General features: G+C 37.7%; 1 protein-coding gene and 1 long non-coding RNA gene across 2 annotated transcripts; one reads left to right on the forward strand and one right to left on the reverse strand.

Moving 5' to 3' along the window:
* Positions 1 to 3952: 3952 nt before the first annotated feature.
* Positions 3953 to 19758, forward strand: LOC124156013. The gene is made up of 3 exons (XR_006864250.1): positions 3953 to 4060; positions 7030 to 7120; positions 19670 to 19758. It is a non-coding gene; the product is annotated as an uncharacterized LOC124156013 (long non-coding RNA).
* On the reverse strand, positions 17665 to 20910 carry LOC124156011. Its single transcript, XM_046530293.1, has 5 exons — positions 20432 to 20910; positions 19649 to 19899; positions 19216 to 19320; positions 18857 to 19009; positions 17665 to 18421 (listed from the first exon to the last, which is right to left on the reverse strand). The coding sequence occupies exons 1-5, from the start codon at positions 20565 to 20567 to the stop codon at positions 17957 to 17959; spliced, it is 1110 nt and encodes a 369-aa protein (XP_046386249.1). The 5' UTR covers positions 20568 to 20910; the 3' UTR covers positions 17665 to 17956.
* Between the last annotated feature and the right edge of the window lie 324 nt (positions 20911 to 21234).

Here is a 21234-nt window from a genome sequence, read left to right on the forward strand (position 1 = left end):
AAATACAGATATTTTTTATTTTCATTATTCAATCACAATAATAGCTGCAATCCTCTCTTGTTACCAAGAAATACTTTGCTGAAACAAATACTGTCATTCTCTTTTGAACAAAAATTATTTTTAAGTGCATTGACAGAAGCCATACTATCTTCAATAGTTTCTCCAACGAATGTCTATTGTCACATCATTCACTTAAAAAAAATCCACATCCACCATAGTTCTATACGTCACTTATACCACTGTCTTTCTGTCTTCTGAATGATAGTTTGGTAACTGAAGAAATGGCACCTTCCTCCAGTCTCGGCACCTTTAATTCAACACGAATTATCTCCCCATCTTCTCGTGCAAGGCCACAGATTCTTTTCTGATATCAATCGATGTGAAGTGCAGCTCACACACCTAAAATTAATAAATAAGAAAATACCAAGTAAATTACTTAGTCATTTCATTTTCAATTTAAGGCATTTCTGAATGAGAAATATATCTAATGACTTGGCTGGTAAATACAGGAGATAACTATATATATACCTCAATGATTTTTTTATAAAAAACTAGATATAAGCATAAGATAATTTGAGATGATAAAAGCCGGACACAGTTAAATTCCGGTTCATTGCATCACTCACGATTGTAAGATAAAAACGCATATTTCCATTCACGGCGGTTCATACACACTGAGTATATAAGTTTCTGACGAGACTCAATGAATTTCTCAGCATTGCTTTCCATGCAACTTATTAAGTGAGTATCGCTGGTCTTGCGAAATGATACATAAGCTCAAATTAATTCGAAAGCATGAATACCTTAAAAGGTATGTGCTTTCCCCCGTAATATACGGTACTACGCCAAAAATACAATGACTCAGGAAGCCTCATCGAAAATACCCTAGTATATAACTTAGGGCGTAAATAATTCAAACAGCTTTTCAAATCTAAGTTAAATAAGTATTTTTAACTGAGTACTGAGTTTCAGACGCATAACACACCAAAGGGCAAGCTAAGAAATAATATTCGATACCATAAACTTGGCTGCTAAATTATAATTCCCACTAACTCCTTCAACCACACGTCTACTGAACGAAATAATACAAAAAACAACTAAAATAAAAGAATTTTCAGTCGAATTGCCGCTACAATATTTTAAATCACCACTTTTAGTATTGGAGACATTCATCAACATCCCCAAGCCACATCTAGCTAGAAATTACATCCAAATAATTACAGCGTGAAAGGGTACATACCTTACTGTTTTTCGTGGAGGTGAAATTGTCTCTTCTGATCGCCCGAATCCACTTGATCTCCAACTCAAGATATTTTGGAAAGCTAAAAACAAACTTTGGGTCCACTCCTGGAGTTTTCTTCGCACCCCGGTACTGAACACATGAAAGGCGTTTTTAACAAAAATGTCTCACAAACACACGTTTCTTAAGCCCAGCGAATGAAATTCAAGAATAAAGGAAAATTAAATATCCTCAGAAACTTCAATTTTCAACAACTTACACCACAAAAATCCCTAAAAAGTGGTGAAACGTAACGTATATTCACTCGTAAACAACGTAGGAGTTTCAAGGATATCACTACTTCGCTCAAAGATGATCTTATGAGTGGACTCATTAAAACCGATAATGTGCAACTAGGCAATTATTAGTTTTCAGAGTGAATATTAATCCACAAATATAATTTTCCTCGGCAGTGTACTCTCCTATATGTTACATTAATATTTTTGGTCGCTAATATGAACTCAAAGGTTTATGCATTATACCGGTATGGATACACCAATATACATAATGTAAATCCCTACATATAATAACGCTGTAATACAGCAATAATACGTTACAAAATACATTATGTATCAATTTCCTTCGTAAATACATTATGTACGCGAGTTCTTGTGCTGTGTGCGGATGTTTGAAAGAGAAGCAGAGATTTTAAAATACATGATAAATATATATATAATACAGATATGTGTATCTGTATATGATGTATACCAGAATCTTTAAAATATACAATTAATATCCTTATGGTGTAACCATGGATCATCAGACATGTATAAAATATGTATTATATACAGATTTGCAAATATGTATACCGATGTATTTCGAAATCTTAAAAATATACAGATATAATCCTTTTTGTGCTACTAGGGTAGGACCAGGATTTTCACCATACCCTTAGTATCCTAGGATATATAAAAATTTCATCCCGTTTTTTCACCGGGAGTCGAAGGGGGGCATCGAGCATAACCAACTATGAATTTTCCCAGTTCCAGAAGCAATAGAAAAAACAGAAAAAAATCCGGAAAGCTCAGTTTTACGGATTATATTTACCTCAATGCAGCAAACTCCTTCGGCGTCCGGGTCTCTGATGATTCTTCCGGAATTCATGCAGAATTCATAAAGAATTCATACAGAATTCACTTCTTGAAGACCTACTCGTTGATACTGTGGGACCGATGACCTCAGACTAGTTCTGAGGCCGCTGGCGATTTACTCAGTCTGCACGGCTTTATATATACTGCTTAGAAGGCGTTGTGGAAGGGGAAATCTACGCGTAACCTCCCCATCCTACTTAGATCGCTTAGAAACGACTTTCACTTATAGCCTTCCCTCACCCCATAGACAATATGTGCAGTTTTTGAGGAGGGTTCTGAAAATGAGTATTTGTCGCTTTGGTGGCGAATTTTTGGAAATGCGAAAGTATTCTAGACTTAATTTGATGATAATACGAATTTGAATGGTGATCATAGCCTAAATATTAACAAAGTTATTGCTGTTTTTAATAATCAACAATTGTTTATAAGACAATATATTATTTATCTTCATAACTATGACTTGTATCGAAAAAGTGTAAAAGACCTTTTATACTGATAATTACTTGTTCTTTCACTTAGAAGCATTTATTTTCAAACGTTTTCAATAACAAAGTAGTTAGAGGTGTAATCTCGGTTATTTCCGATGCGGAGACGGGGAAATACGATTCACGTTACATCCACGCATGAGAAGATGTTGGTAAATACCAATGGGAACATATCCAATTCGAGTGGGAGTCACGCGTTAAAGCTATGACCTCGGCACGTGTCTGGAATTCACTGGGGGGGGGGGTTTGAGAGGCGACGTTGTGACGTCATGCGCTAGAAACCATATTTCCCTACTACTGCTTTCATGCGAATCAAGTATAAATGTTATAACGGTCGCCGTATGCTGAATTATTTCATAAGTCGCGGGCTATTATTCAAGGGCTCTGCATAGCGGCGGAGATCCCTGCCGCTTCGGTCGCATCGGTTTTTTTAACATGTCCACGGCGCAGTGAGTGCAATGCGAAAGTGCGATCCACTTTTTTCATTTTGCATGGAATTGCGCAATCTGACGTACGTGCGAAGGCGCAATCAAAATTGCGTCGTGTAAAGCGGCGAATTGGTAGAACACATGCGAGAATGCGTGGATGCGAGACGGCAAAATAGCCCCTGTTCTAATTTCGTTCATGCATTCGCGCAATTCCACGCCATTTTGGAAATTAATGCAGCTCTAACCTGCGCAATTCCGTGTACCATGTAAAACGGCCTTTAAGCGGTGAATTTCTAGAACACATGCGAGAATGCGTGGATGCGAGACGGCAAAATAGCCCCTGTTCTAATTTCGTCCATGCTTTTGCGCAATTCCACGCCGTTTTAGAAATTAATGCAGCTCTAACCTGTGCAATTCCGTGCCCCGTGTAAAACGGCCTTAATAATGTTTAAAATTGCGAGAAACAGTATCGAAAAGTAATGAATTAGATTCATCACATCATCATGTGTTTAAATTTCGGTTAATATCCCTAATTATACCTTATATTCCTGTGAAACAGTTCGAAGACCTTTTTTGCGATATTCGTGCTACTATCGATAGCGCGATAGTCCACAGAGGGGATAATCGGGATAATCGAATGTTTCCCTTGCGACATGGGCATGGATATCGGGCGCCTTCTTAGAAATGTCCCTACCGTGTGCTCTCTAAGTGAATGTTTAAACATTTTATATTTGACTATTAACTAATAGTGCCGAAGGGTCTAATAAATTTCAAAAGGTAATTTCGAAAATTCAGTTGGTTAGTTTCTGTTACGTGTTCTGGTAAACATTATTTTGGAGTTCAAACTGTGTGTGTTGATTAACGTGATCCTGTTGTTTCATAGGTAAGATTGCTATCGTGAATATTTGGCTAACTTGAATCTGTTTTCGTGTACTTCGAAGGCTTATTTTTTTCGGAATTGTGAGTGAAAATGTGTACCTTCATTCTTATTTCTGGATCGCTTTGCGTACTGTGAAGCATCATCGGCCGTGTTAGGCGAATGTATAGTGGTAAATATATAGTCTTGCAATTCGAAAAAGTTAATGCAAATGACAATTATTTCTCAAAAAGTTACTCGTAAAGGCCCTCCTAGAAATTTATGTCTCATGTCAACGACATTACATTGCCAATTGCATTTCTTTACCTAGTGGGCATGGGCTCGTACAGGGCTTTTTGCCAAGGGAAGGAGGGGCAGGGGAATACCCAACATCCGGAGGCGTGTCGTGTGTGCCCCCGATAGGCGGGATTACATATTTATCCCCTTGAACATTTAATAGTTTGGCCCAATATTTGATTAAAATTTTTGTATAATGCAGCGATTATGTTTTTCGTTTTGTCACATTGTTCTGGTATGGCTACGAGCTTTTTGAAGGGGTTAGGCCACCCTGGGACCGTAGCTACGCCCATACTTGAAGCTTTAATCATCCAATAACTCAGTGTGTTCAGAAATCCTTGCGGTAGGAAACAACTTCATAGTCTATAAACATAGGACAGAGTGGCTATTGTTGTTCTAATTAACTAAAATGAAAATCCAAGTCCATCTTTGTTACCCTTCTCTTGTGATGATTAATCCTTTATGTGTTCCTATATGTTCTTTTTACTTAGGCGTGTGTAATCTCATTCATGACTTTCATACTATTCCCAGTCAACACAACAATTATGGCCACACTGTGGCCGAATTGTGGTTTACCTGTGGCAACTATGGCTATGGCTAGCCACAGATTGTCATATTATGGCCAGACTGTGGTTGCCATGTGGCAAACCATAGTGTGGCTTGCCAAACATGCAAAACTATGGCCACACTGTGAATCGTCTCAGGAATGCCACAGATTGGCAAACCAAACATTTATTAACATAAGTATATTACGGTTGCTATTGATACAGGTTAGTTGGTAAGTTATTAAAATGGGAGTTGATTGATATAAAAAAGTGTATTATTCACACTTAAGCCACATTATGGCGAGCCACACCATGGCCGGGGGTCAAAACCACTATGGGGCCATAATGCCAACCCACTACGACCACAGTACAGCCACATTGTGGCCACAATTGTTGTGTTGACTGGGTTATCTTTTCAACTTCGTCCTCCTCAGCTTTTCTATTTTACTCTCCATCTTGTCTATTGAAAGAAGTACATATCCATTTCAAGTGTGAATTTTTTTCATCAGGTAGAATTTTCAATGCAAGTTATACAGCTGTGTTGTGCACATTATTGTGATAGCAAACCATGAAATGCAGCTCCGTCGGCAAAACTTCAATTTACTGCCATATATATGTTTTATAGTTAGTGCATGACTTTTTATAATTAACCGCATTTAAATAATTGCTCTCACTTTATTGGTGTGAGAAGGATTTCAAGTAAGTCCCATGTATCTCAACGCTATGAACCTATAACTCACTCTGGTGGCTAACCTTAAAGTTCTAACGCCAAGATATTACATTGAATATTCCTAAATTGAGCCTCTTTAATTAACACTATCCCTTCTCAAAACTTCCTTTGACCCTAACTTATTCCACTACCCTTTTATAGCTTCTTATCCTGTATTGATGATGGTATTTTGTGAATGGTATGCGGTACCCTGTGGTGACTAGTTAAGTAGGTGAAGTAACAGCTTGAAGTTGAACCTGAGGTTTGAAGATATGTTGGGGTGGACTACGGAGGAAGGGGGGCTAACTTTGAATTCCCACTGCTATGCATAGTAGACCTGATGGTGTTGAAAAAATAGAGGAGACTTTCTTATTATCTCTCTTATATAGACTCTCCGTCTTCCTTATAATCTCCTTAGCAATTATGGTTTCTCACCAACAGGATGGCATTTTCGCAGTTCAAATTTATTTTTTCTTCATATATTATTTTTAACATTTTTGAAACTTTTTTTGTCTTCTTAGCTTTAACCTGAAAGTTGATAAGTCGACAGAAAATATTTTTCTTCTACATTTTATTAAACTTTACAGGAGATTATTCATTAAAAGTATCATTTGATCCACATCTGTGTATATTTTTTAGCTGTATCATACACTCAGTGATGATCCATCAACATCCACAACAAACTGTAAAAATAGCATCGCATAGGTATCCAAGTTGTTATATCTGTGGTATTAAAAAATTGTTATTCCAAACAGTACCCATAGGTAGCATGCTATAGTTTTGTTTGTATGTCTTGGGATAACCAACAACCATAATAAGCACACCCATTATGCACTTATTAGATGTTGTGAAGATCAGTGGTGCAGCGAGGGGGGGGGGGGGGGTTTGGGAACCATTTTCTTGAAATTCCGCTATTTAATCTCGCACTTACTGCTTATACTGGTGGGTATTCCATACCCCCACACACCCCGGAATTAGTTGCACCTAAGCCCCCCCCCTCCCCAGTTTTAATTTCTAACTGCACCCCTGGTGAAGATATCCAAGAAGTAAGAGATGTTGTAATATGAACCTCCACGTCCAGTGTTGGACATAGATGCAATGTTGTATGGCTGGTCAATTGGTCATTTGGATATTTGACAGATATCCATATTGTGTTAATTAGATTAACATACATATTGCATGGATGTCATTTGTTTATGCTGACAATGTAGTCTGGATGTTTTTGGGATATTGATTACTGCTTGGGAAGTCAAGCAAAAATGCAAATGAATTAAGTTTAGAATTTTCAAAATAACCCGAGGTTACCAAAATGAAAAGGAGACTTTGTTGCTTTCCACAGATTTTTCCGTGGATTTAATTTCCTCAAAGTTGAGCCGGAAACCAATGAATGCACCCGAGGTAACCACCACAAATTGGCCAGTTTAAAAGAAGTAAGTTCTTAAGCTTGTTACCATTCTCTCAGGTGTCAAGATTTCTGTGCCTTCTTTTCTTAAAATGTTAGATGGCATTTGACCCAACAATGAGTCATGCTGAACCTCCTCTAGGAATGATAGAAAATTCAATGTTTTCCATTCAAATTTTTTTCAATTCAATATATTTTTGGGCTGATACCACTTAGCAGAATGAGGAGTTGTGATGAGTTTTCTCTATGGATATTTGCAGGGATGCAGACCTACAAAAATATATTGGGGGGGCCCAAACTGGGGATCTTGCCCCGAGAAATTTTATAAGTATGAGTTTTAAGTTTTTTAAGCATTTTAGAAGAGTCATATGATCAACATTAGAACCCTGATAACTAGAATCTTGATATCTGGACACTGGGGAAAATTGGCAAGCCTGACACATTTTTTCCTCACACCCATAACGAATGTTTGAGGGGGCTCGAGCCCCTCAGGCCCATGGAGTTGGTGATACTGGATATTTATAGATATTGGAGAAATGACGCCTTGGTAACTTAACTGGCTAAAGCACTCGGGGGATCTGGGTTCAAATCCTGGTCAAGGTGGATGATTTTTTCTCTGCAGATTATTCACACAATTGTGCATTGTGGGTGACTCGTATTAAAGTTATCACGGTGGCTAGTCCCAGTATACTTTAAACCTGAAAATTGTTTTGACTTATAGTGGAGTGTTTCCCACCTGTGTGTCACACCCTGGTGAGATTAAATAGTGCCCTGTGAAATGGCAACCATCTGCATATTTACCTTATGTCAAAGGAAACCCACCAGCATGCTAATACGTATTCAACTCATACATTGTGTGCTAGAGGATCTCTTTGGCTTAAGTCTCTTAATGAAGTACCTACTAAGACATGCTTGAAACCAATTAACACAATTAGAGTTCATTTCTCTATAAGATTCACATATCTTTAAGTAGTAGTTTCAGCATTATTTCATTGGAACCCATTGTGTTGCAATAATTTTGTGTTGTGTGATCAACTACAGATAAGAGATATCTCATATTGTTTCTTCCTTTTTTTTTGATGAAAATTTTTGGGCTCTGTTTTGGTCTACATTTGTATTTTAAAACATTGTGGCCAGTTCAAGGGCAGTTCTGAAGGCATGGCGATGGAAGGTGCCGTTGGACTGGTAATTTCGACCCTTTAAAGATCATTGAGCTGTCGGGGGCTGAAATAATGGTCACACCAAAAATTTCACGCTATAAATTGCATGGGGAATGGTCTATTTAAGGAGGGAAAATTTAGTGAAGATTGTTCCTCAAAGAATAACCATCTTGGAAAAAACAGGTAATAAAAATTCATTTCCTATTTTATGGGAGCAACATTTCTGCCATTATTCTTGGAAAAAACAAGATCAAAGTTTGTATACTTTCCTACTACTAGCAACTGATGAGGATAATATTAAATTGAAGTTTTCCTCTCCATGCCTAGGAAAATTATTGTCCATAAGAAATTTCACTACCTTGGTTTGACAAGGTTCTAACCGACATTTTTGCAAAATTTGGTGTTTTCACTCAAGATAACTAAGTTTATGTTTCTCTATGTGTTCACCGGTTTTTATTCCTCTATGTAAAATAATAACAGATTTAGAACAGTGACAAAGTTCCAACTGCAAGGAGAAAAAACTAATATTTGTTGTGACAAGGTTCTAACTGCATTTTACTTATTTTATTACTCATATAAACATGTAAAAAAATAAAATAAATAACATATTTTCTTAAAGTAATAATTACTAGTGTATCTAGTGGATCACTAGTGTATGTGCCAAAAATCAAAAATAAACTCCTATTAATAATAGAAATAGAGCATTTTAAAACTTTGACAAGGTTTTTCTCAAAACCAGCTGAAGGTCAGTTAGAACCTTGTCAAACCAAGGTAGCGATTTGCTATTGATTTTACAGCTCTTTCTGCTGTATCATTAAAAATTTTGATACTCTTGATAATATGTAGTCCTGTGAGGAAATCCTTATAATGCCTCTGTAGTTTCTGTACTCTTATCTATACTGGTGGGACAAAAGTTAATAACCAAGCCGAGGTGGTACTTGATGATTGTTTCTCTAGTTCAATCTAAAGCTCAAGGATAATGTCAAAAAACAGCATTCTAATTTTCTCACAGTCAGTGGAATTTTACTAAGCTTGGGTTTGGGGCCCAAGCAATGGCTGCTCCATGTTCCTCCTCTTTCCCTATATCAGCAGAAGGCCCGTGAGTGGGGAACTATAATTTTTTCAACCTATGTATATGTCTGTATGTATTTATATATTTGAAGTTGAAGAATAATCATCCAAGGACTCACTGTTTTGTTTTTGATTGCTAGAATTCCTTCTGACTATGAATATGATCTACTATGGACTCTTATACATATACGATGAAGTCAAAACTGAGAAAAATGGAAATGTCATGAGATTTAGTTTTTGGGTTACTGATTTACTAGCCCTCTGACTCATTTTATTTCCATTTACACTGAACATTTCTGATGGGACACATTGAAAATGTTTGTTTTATTACTGCATTAAATTCATCATTAAGAATACTGCATTTAATGTTTTCTGCAGACAGTTATGTCAGTATTTTCTGGGAATTCCAAATTGGAAAATACTAAAACCTACATTTTTATGCCATTGGTAAAACGGGGAGAATCAATACCTAAGTGTGGGAAAATTCAAAGAAAGCTCAATTGTTAAACTATTTGGTGTAACCGTTGTAAATTTATAATCATATTTTTTTTCCGTCTTTTGTAAATGAAATTTTCACTCCACTTTATTCGTTGTCTTGGTATCATATGGGAATTCTTTCATTCCTCTATTTTAACAAGTGACCCATTTCTGAAAAAGTGGTTTTACAGGCGTATGGCTGTTATGGAGCTGTACTCCAATTACACTCTAGGATTGTGCTGTAGACTGCATTAAATTGAAACTCCACAGTTGAATTTTAGTACAGCTATAGTGCGTAGTTGTCTGTACTCTTAAACCCACTCCAAAAGTCAGGTCTATGGAGATATATTAGGTTTTTAGCTTTTTGTGGTCTGAGGATGTGGTTTTCATGGCAATTTAAGCTGGTCCTGGTATTTTCCAGAAAATGATGCTGTTTTATTATGAAAATGATATATAGTGGTGGAAGTGATAAATTCTATTATTTATAGGCTCCTGATGGGTATTGAGAGGGACAGGAAAAGTATAGGGCGAGAATGGTATGAGTGGCCAAGTCCAGTGGTGCCGACTCCATGGGGCTCGAGGGGGCCCGAGCCCCCTCAAAGATTCGTTTGAGGGGGCGGAGCCCCCTCAATGTTTCAAGAAAATAATTAAGTTATATTATGCTTTGTGAAATCACAAAAATATATTGGTAATTTTTATTTCCCATGTTTGACAATAGTTACCTTTTAAAATAAATTCAATAATATGTTAAAACAAATAATTATAAGGTAAAGCAGGTTAACTGAATCAGGTGGTGTGAATCATGATAGTGTTTCGGTGCTGCGACACACTTTGAAATTAACCTCTTCCCGGGGCAAGACCTCGGATATGGGCCCCCCCAATATTTTTTATAAGTCGGCGCCCCTGGCCAAGTCTATAGTTTTGTATTACTGGATTCAAAGAGCAACTATTCTGAGGTAGCTGTCTGCATTAACTCTTCATGTGATGAATTTTTCTTGTTTGTCCTGCCAAGGAAACATTAAATTTGGATAGTTTGGGAACCCACCTGCACTCCTGAAGCCAATTTATCTCACCTTCAGTGAACTTTTAATGAATAAAAGTGTTCACAAATTTTATTGACAACCCTGTCAAGCTTCAAAAATTATATCCATTTTGTTTGATTGAGAGAAATGGGGGAGGGGTTGTTGAGAGGAATTCCTCTATTGCTCTCCTTTCAGAAGTCACATTTTTCTGAAATCATGCAGGTTTTCATGGCAGATGAAAGTTCTAGGGATATACTCTAAGCATGCTAAGGGACTGTAGTGTTGACTGTACCCTGATAGCACTTACAAATATGCATTAAAATAACATATTCATGGCGGAATAAGGCTCATGGACAATATCCTGCCTGTAACATCAGTTCTTCCGGCCTATTGCTCCAATATATTTTACTTTGTGAATTCTTCAGCTTCCTGGTGGTGGATGTGCATTTGAATTCCTTCGGTTTTTTTCTGGAGAAAATAATTCAACTGAGTCAACTGGACTTGAAGATTTGAACAATGATCACATCATGATGCATAGAAGGTAGTAACTATGATTGTTTCTTTAAGTACCTATGTCTTAATTAACAGGGTCTACATCAATATAACATCCTTAAAAACAACTTAAGGGCTGAAGTGCTAAATGATGGTGCTATTTTGATGTTATTAAAGGCCGTTTTACATGGGCATGGAATTGTGCTGGTTATAACTGCATTAATATGGCGTGAAATTGTGAGTGCACGAATGAAATTAGAATGGGCTATTTTGTCATCTCATGTCCACGCATTCTTGCATGTGTTCTAGCATTTCACCACTTTACATGACACAATTTTCACTATGCCTTCATACACACGTCAGATTGTGCAAGTATGTACCTTGTGTAAAACAGTCTTTTGAGCTTGCATAGTTGGAGATGAAAATATCTCTTCACTTTTGGAAACATCCTCTTAATAGCCCATATTAATTGCCAAAATACACCAGACCGACAGACCAGACAGACAGAAGATTAAGTGACAGAATACATGTATTTATTATATATCTATATCTGACAAACACAAGAAGATATTAGGAAAGGTAGACAAGTTTTCAGGTTCAAATACAATTTTTCAGCTCTGATGAGACATTAATGGCCATTATAATATAATATTAGGTAAATACCTACAGTCTAAGTGACATAGATGGCCTAAAGTCTTAGTATTGCAACTCCCCCTTATGATGTAATCATTGAATTAGAACATTGTTCAGTGGGGAAATTAAGTAAGTTAGTTTCATGATCACGCAATAGCTTTATTCACAATTTATGCCTTCTTTTCCACTTCTTTCCCTGTGGGTTTGAATAAGTATTTTTCTTTTTATATTCAATTAGTAATAGGTTACTCATTAAAATGGTTATTAGAACCTAAGATATGGATTAACAATTATTAAAACTGTAGTTTACTGTATTTCGAAGCCTGTCTCATTAACGGCAGTGAAAAATTGCATGAACTCTGAGAAAAAATTCCCCTGGACTGGGTATTGAACCACTGACCTTTGCCTTTCCGAGCCACTGCTCAGACCAGTGGCGCAGCGAGGGGGGGGTTTTGGGGGATAAAATCCCCCCAGAGCTCAGAGAAATTTTTGAGTTTAATTCATTTTACTTACATTGGATCAGTACTACTTATAGAATAGTGTTATGATTAATCAAATATCCCTCAGAAAGCCGTAAAACTCACCATTTTGAACCATTAATCTTAAAATTTTCTGGAGGAGGGCCCCTGCAACTCCTGCTTACCTTGGTGGGTATGCAATACCCCGTACCCCGAAGTATTAGTTGTGCCTAAAACCCCCCCTAGCCTTAATTCTTGGCTGTGCCCCTGGCTCAGACCACTGAGGTATCCAGGTTCCTGAATTCCCATGGCAATTGTACCGAGGATCATGGTATCAAGGATGCCATCGTGAGGGATAAAGGACTTAAATGAAGCCACAATAGATTTAGAGCTTCAAATCTGCACTAAAGCAGTGCATGGCGGTATGTGTAATATTTCAAAGTCTGCAGCGTGAATGGTGGTGAAAGGTAGCATATTGAGCCTTGGTACAGTTACCATGGGAATTCAGGAACCTGGATAGTCTAGTGGTCTGCGCAGTGGCCCGGAAAGGCAAAGGTATGAGGTTCGATTCCTGGTCCAGGAAAATTTTTTCTTATGGCAATTGATGTACATATATTTCACTGAGGTTAACTGTTTAGGTAAGAACAGAATTATCCTGCAACCTTACTAAAACCTCTATCTCTACCTAGTCATGTCTGCTAATTAATCATCTCTTCCTAATATTCCATATAAATAGTATCTTTTTTATGATATCTACATTTTTTAGATCTATTTAATCACATTTGAATGGATGTTGGTAATTATTACGATCAGTCACGTCCTTCAGAAGAAATTAATTATGAAAGCAATGAATAAAGTTCATACTAGCTGTCAAGGTATAAATGTAATGTGATAATAAATATGTTGCTGCAGGTATTAATATATTTTAATTCATATTTAATTGTTTAAATATGCTTAGAAAGCATATATTGCCTGATTCCTTGGTTGATTTTTGCTCTCGAAATAGAAAATAAAAATAAATATACCATTGAATATAATCTAAAAAATGTAAAAAGTCATCCGTAACTGCTATTACTGCCAATATGCTCAGTGAAATTTAAATTTATACTTTGAAACCTAATTTATAAAGTAACCTGTGCCTATTTTATCAGGTAATTCCTTGTCTTCTTACCTCAGTGGCGGATACAGAGAAAATTCAAGGGGGGGGGGGGGGGGGGGGGCGCAAAAGACATCTTGAGTTACCTTTACTTTTATCGCAATAAAAAATAATCAAGTCACATGCAGAGCTTCAGAAATTTTAACTAAAGTGATTTAACACACATTCAAGACAATGCCATCTTATGATATAAAAAAGTTAAAATTATGGTTCTGCTATGTTTGGCAATACGGGTGGCCCCGCAAAGGGGGTGCGTGCGCCCCCCATCTGTATCCGCCACTGTCTTACCTTAAGCTCACTATGATATTGAGGCATGTATCGATAAATGTAAACATGTTAAATTAATTCACGATAGGTTCTCATTTAGTAGTTATGTATGCTCACCTTCTATTGTAATTTTACAAATTGCATGAATTGGAAATAGGAAATTTTTTCTCTTAATTATGTTTGCTAATTAATCATCTCTTCCTATTATACCTCATTACCAGTGTCTTATATTAATATTTCAAAGTCTGCAGCGTGAATGGTGGTGAAAGGTAGCATATTGAGCCTTGGTACAGTTACCATGGGAATTCAGGAACCTGGATAGTCTAGTGGTCTGCGCAGTGGCCCGGAAAGGCAAAGGTATGAGGTTCGATTCCTGGTCCAGGAAAATTTTTTCTTATGGCAATTGATGTACATATATTTCACTGAGGTTAACTGTTTAGGTAAGAACAGAATTATCCTGCAACCTTACTAAAACCTCTATCTCTACCTAGTCATGTCTGCTAATTAATCATCTCTTCCTAATATTCCATATAAATAGTATCTTTTTTATGATATCTACATTTTTTAGATCTATTTAATCACATTTGAATGGATGTTGGTAATTATTACGATCAGTCACGTCCTTCAGAAGAAATTAATTATGAAAGCAATGAATAAAGTTCATACTAGCTGTCAAGGTATAAATGTAATGTGATAATAAATATGTTGCTGCAGGTATTAATATATTTTAATTCATATTTAATTGTTTAAATATGCTTAGAAAGCATATATTGCCTGATTCCTTGGTTGATTTTTGCTCTCGAAATAGAAAATAAAAATAAATATACCATTGAATATAATCTAAAAAATGTAAAAAGTCATCCGTAACTGCTATTACTGCCAATATGCTCAGTGAAATTTAAATTTATACTTTGAAACCTAATTTATAAAGTAACCTGTGCCTATTTTATCAGGTAATTCCTTGTCTTCTTACCTCAGTGGCGGATACAGAGAAAATTCAAGGGGGGGGGGGGGGGGGGTGGCGCAAAAGACATCTTGAGTTACCTTTACTTTTATCGCAATAAAAAATAATCAAGTCACATGCAGAGCTTCAGAAATTTTAACTAAAGTGATTTAACACACATTCAAGACAATGCCATCTTATGATATAAAAAAGTTAAAATTATGGTTCTGCTATGTTTGGCAATACGGGTGGCCCCGCAAAGGGGGTGCGCGCGCCCCCCATCTGTATCCGCCACTGTCTTACCTTAAGCTCACTATGATATTGAGGCATGTATCGATAAATGTAAACATGTTAAATTAATTCACGATAGGTTCTCATTTAGTAGTTATGTATGCTCACCTTCTATTGTAATTTTACAAATTGCATGAATTGGAAATAGGAAATTTTTTCTCTTAATTATGTTTGCTAATTAATCATCTCTTCCTATTATACCTCATTACCAGTGTCTTTTTTGTGGTATGTACATTTTTAGATGTATTTAATCACATTTGAATGGATGTTTACTGTGTGAGTGAATGTTAGCGAATGCCGCTTGAAATATATCCTTTAGATTATAATTCATGGATGTTATGACTTCCGCCATCTATGATGTAGTCCTATTGTTCATGCTGACTAATTAGAATATTGGTTCAGTGTAATTTACATTTCATGCACTATTTCTGTCGTAAGCTGTTCCACCAAAATCTACTGAAAGCATAATTCTGTTCACTCCTCTTCAGGATAAGAATCATAACTTTGTGTAATTAGGGATTACTTATTCAACCCACAGACCTCATTCTTGATGTATTAATATGAAAAATCAATAATAATTAATATTCCTGATCACTTCAGTCTAATCTATTATGCCTATTTTTGCTACAAAGACTTCACTAATGCCATAATTTTCTTAGGATTATTAGGATGCAATGCTTATTTTGGCATACCGTGCTAGCATGTCCATATGTTAGCAATGGTAATAATTCTTTTTTGTGTAGGTACTACATTTCTTACCTCTGTAAGAAACAATTATTTCCATCACTACATGCAATACATTTATGGCCCCAAAGTTCCGTTTCATGAATCCAGTGCCATGGTTACCAGTTTAATAAGTCATTATTGAAATCAAGGAAAAAATGGTAGGTAGGTCATTGGCAGGTAGAAATTATTTCAAGTTTATAAATCACTAGACATAATTATATTAGAACATGAACATGTTTATTGAATACTGTAAGTGGAAACTTGTTGGCTGTTGAAGTATTGTACCACTTGTGGAAAAAGTGATACAATTTACAATTTAGTTGAGAACTGTTGTTTTCACATGTCATAAGATAAAATTTGGAAATCATAATACAGTTGAAGTTTACTTGAAGGCACATTTGATAATTTGGACAACTTAAGTGAAAATGAATTTGCTATTTTGCATATTTTATACCATACACACAGTGAATGAGCATACATTTTATTTTTATGGATAACTGAATCAATTATGAGGTCATAACAACCGGATGTAAAATTGGAGTTTGAAAAAATAAACATTTTTTATAAAAATACATTAATAAATAATATCAGGAACTGAAACTCTTAAAAATACTTGTAGCAATGCTTGTAGCAATGTGTTTCAAAGGGATGCATCTTGTATTTACAATCTGTGCGATAATTTGTCTCAATTGTGACAGAATATGTAGGTAGATCATATTATACATGACCCACATGCCCATACAGGTCACATATTGAGTGAACTAAAATATTTGATCTGTTTTGTATCATCGCTATAAACCTTGAGACTGAGTTGTATGAACCAAAATATATCAGCAGCATCGAGTAGGGCAGACACCCTTGAGATTCAACTTCGGGATTCAACCTCCACATAAAATAACATCAATTAGATTATATAACTCAGTGAACTTAGAGCACCTAATAACACTGGAATATTTTAAGTTATATCACATTGAATAGAGCACGATTCTTACAGAATCAAGTCTTTTAAGTACTAATAAATATATAAATATTAAATAAATTAACCTAAAATTAAAAAAATACAACAATCGTATCCTATAACATTTAAATAGATTACATGAAGTATGGAGAAAGGCCATTTCTAGAACGAAGTGGCTAAGGAACCGATGAAGTGAGCAAATGTCAATGACTTTCATGCACTAAACACAGGAACACTTTCCGGATGAGGAACTATATCCCACTAGCTTCGTTATTTCAAGCACGTTTTTAAAAATTGTTTGGAATAACAGAGTAGAAAATACTGTAAGACTTTAAAACATACTCATCATTAATCCTAGCATTAAGCTAAACAGGAGCTAGATTTCTTCCTTGTCAAAGTTGAGATCACTTATAAATAATACGTAAACACACACTGGGCAAAGATTTTGCCAATTGTTGCAAAATAGAAAATATGACTGGCTTACCTCTTCTAAAACATTTTTCACGCATTAAAAATTCAATGTAGGATTTAAATGAAGTAAATGAAGACCTTTCTCATCTGTGATGTTCAGATATGCGAGGAAGAATCAGGCGATTAATTCATTTAGTAAGATTGCCTAAGGTCGGAAAGTTTTCTTCGTTTAAAAGGTATTAATAATCCTTATCCTTATAATCCAAGCGCTACCAGCTAGCAGGGTACTCTGCTACCTGCTAGGATCCTGCGTCGTATCAGCGCTCAAAGCGTCGCCCCAAGGTCACCTCACTAGCGGCAGCGGGAACCAGTCACACGGAGTTTACCCGGCATTCATACTTAGCCGTCGCGTTTTCGGGCGCTTAAAAATTTTCACTTTTCATTTAATCGCGAAAAATAGATATCGTCATTTAAAAATCTAAATGCGTGAAATACGTACTCCAGGAGTAATAATTTTTCGATTTAGGCAATAAAAAAATAATAGGAAACCACCCCACTGTCCATGGATGCAAAAATAAATAACTGGGAATCATAAGAACTGGAGCACATGACACGCTGATTGAAATCGTTTTCACTCCTGTTTCTTTTTTTCGACACCATTCCTGTCCTGTGAAATGGGTCGGTTCTTGGCGTTCAATACTTTGGAACTGGTACCCGATGCACAAGCACATATCTATGTGGAATAGCTTGAGTTCATTTTTTCCCTAGTGTGCACCTCTTTCGCTCAACCACTTAACTGTTACGCCGACGACGTCTCGGGCCTTGGCGGCCTCGGCCGTTGTGTTCGCGTCTTGTTCCGTCGCTCCCCTCGCTCGCCCTTGTGGGCCTTCCTCTTGGCCATCCCGCGGCCTACGTTGGGCCTTTCCTCCGCGCTCTCGTTCGCTGCACCCGCCTCCTCCTGCGACGCCTGGCCCTTGCGGGCCCCTTTCTTCCCTTTGGGCCTTCTCCTGTTCTTGTTCTGTCCCTTGCCCCTCAGCTTCCTCTTCTTTGAGCCCGGGGCGGTTTGCAGCAGCTTGTCCACAATCGATCTCCAGTCCAGTAGGAACCTGCCGTACTTCTCCAGGATTCCCCAGTCCTGTACAACGACTGCCATCTTGTCCGGCCGCAAGTCCCACGTGTCCTCAGGGATGTAGGTGGAGTTGAGGGGTGGACGCGGTGGTTCTCTCGCCACTGCCGATAGTGATTCCTCCACTTCACACATGAGCTGTTAGATAAAGCGGAAATTGTGATTAGTGGGAGGCATGAGAATCAGGTTATGTGAGATCGTTAGAGTTAAAGTTCTCGCTTTGGAGTATCTTATCCTGTAAATTTAAATTTAGTGCGTCCCAATGAAGACTCCAGAAAAAGTAATGAAAAGGGACAAATATGTCGAAAAGGTGTTATATTTTTTATTGGTGAACCTTTAATTGGTGTGAAGTGCGCAATTAATCCTCGTTATACTGTCTGGAAAGCATTAGTCTTCGGTTGACATTTTATAGTGCACAGCATTCATATTGAAGATTCTTACAGTTGAATGAAACGTAAGTGTAAACTTAACTTCTTGAATCGAGAACATACTTTTGAATGCTGTACATTACGCGGTATAATTTTTAGTGCTATAAGACCGCGATATCGGAATTATGCTTGCGTAGATAATTACCTTCTTAAGTTCGAGGCAAAGCTCCAGCAGGTTCCTTGCCCTCTTCCTGCCGAACTGATTGTGTTCCTCATTGTGTACGTGACGATACAACTTGTCCAGCGTTACTGCGAACGCTTGCAGGTCTCTATGGAGTTGAAACAGCACTTCAGGAGCCTGAAGGAATTAAAATATTGTTAGATCATGTTAACTTAGACGCTGAACCAATTAATTCGAGAATTTTATTTCGGAACAGATGATATATTTTTTGAAATTCATAAGTGGATTCGAATGTTGAGGAATCATATTTTCTGTTTGACAAGAAAATCATTTCTGCATATTTTTATAACATTTATTAAGTGTTTGTTTCTTCGAAAACTTACCTTTTCGCGTATATTGGTGTCTACTCTCTCCAAATTTTCCAATATTAAGTCCTTTTGCGCATCTGGTAGCCAATGATATCTGAAGGCCCCTTCTAACTCACGCGCCTGTAAACAACGAAAAAATGTTTTTAGGGAACTGTTTCATGAGATGTTCCGATAAATGCTAATTTTATGTCACTGACGCACAATTTTACGCTGAATCACAAAAAAAATGTTAATATCGGAATAGCTTTTACCACCACAATGTTAGTTTTTTGTCATACTTTTGTACTAATTAATAAACAACTCCTTTGAAAATGGTATCCAAAACTTGAATTCTAAATGTATTTGAGTAAAATCAAAATTTTAAAAATCCATTGCTGTGATAAAAGCTGAACCAATTATATAGGTCATGATTGGGCTAATGGACTGTAGGAAGTACACTCGAACTTACATCCTTGTACATGCTTTTCAGCAGGAGACTGTTGTAGTGGCTGTGGGTCAGTTGCAGCTGCGTTCTCGTCCTCCTGAAGCTCTTCATTTGCGCGCCACGTGGAATTGGGGATTTCGTCGTCGTCTCCTCGATGGGACCGCATGGAGTGTGCCACCAGTTCTCGAGAATGCCGTTCGGCGTCGTGATCGGCATACTGTGGCAGTGTGGCGCCAAATACAAGAGCAATGTGAGCAGTGCTACAAGATTAATTCCTGAAAAAAAGAAAGGTAAGCGCATTAGTGTACTGCCAACTGCCCTGTATAATTTTGAAATAATTCTAAATGAGGATTATTTATCTCTATTTGGAGTTCTTTCTGAAAATAAATCTATTATTGCTAACGTTCTGTGTTGTCTCTCTCTCGCGTCAAATTTCGCATTTAGCATTCGTCGTCAAATTAAATAAATGAATTTCATTTTGTCACCGTAACAAAAAAATTGATCCTGAAACACTTTCTAGTATATTTCTTCACATTTATGGGAGTAAAATTTTTCTCTGCAAATTCTTTTCACTCGCAGAAAATTTAAGACACGCGGTTGTCGTAGAAGCATAATTATGATCCCGGATCTGCTAGTCTTAGAGCCAGCCTTCCACTCATTTAGGAAAGTCCACACATTACACCGGCGGAAACCAACGGATTCGTTCCGGTTTCCGTCGCAGGAAGAATGAACCGCGCGTAAACAATCTCCCCGTGCAATAAAACAAAACGGGAGGCCACTACCGCTGCAAAAATTATGAATGCCCACCTGTCGCTGCTATCCTTAGGCGGCAACATTTCCTACTGCTCTTCGTTGTGTGTTTCATTCTCCCTGCGTCTGCTCTTGCGGTTGTCTCGACGGGGCAACACCTCTGCTGGCACACGGGGATACGCGGTGAATCCATCACCGCGACGGAGGGCAAACACAAGATGAAACACACTCCGCGAATCTCTTTTAAAGAAGTTCCGCTGCACTGTCTTCTCTCTTTTGATAAAAATCCTACGGTGCGGCGAACAAATTTGGTTTAATTTCCTACTCCCTCGGATTGGATCCTTTTGAGGGGGGAGAATCAGAACTTTGATGGGGGGTCCGGTCGAAGTAAATCCGGTGAGGTCGGCGAGGGCGTGTTGGATGAAGGGAAGGAAGACGTGGGGACACCTTTCTGCTTGGCTCATGCACTATGTTTTCTCTCCTATATCGGGAGCTTGAGTGACTCTTCTACTGGAGAAAGTCCGCTCACCGTCTTGTACGAGGACTGGAGCCGATTTGCTTGAGTGTGCGGTCCTCTTCTTCTTTAAAGTGTGGCGGGGAGTTACCCCCCCACCCCCCCTGCTACTTCCCCAATCGCCGCTGAGGTTCCCTTTCTCCCTTCCTCTGTAGTGACGAAGACCTAGGTGGTGGGGGGGGGGGGGGGGGGGGTTTCAAAGAATTGAATGACGTGGTAGACTGCTGGAGGGGGGAGTGGTGATCTTGAATGGAACGCCCCGTCGCCGTGCGTGTGGTTGAAAGATAGTGGATGTGTGCGATATAACACCGTTTCCGCGGATTCCGAGGATAGAGCGCTTGTTATC

Source organism: Ischnura elegans, chromosome 3 (genome assembly GCF_921293095.1).
Source record: "Ischnura elegans chromosome 3, ioIscEleg1.1, whole genome shotgun sequence".
Classification (NCBI taxonomy): Eukaryota; Metazoa; Arthropoda; class Insecta; order Odonata; family Coenagrionidae; genus Ischnura; species Ischnura elegans.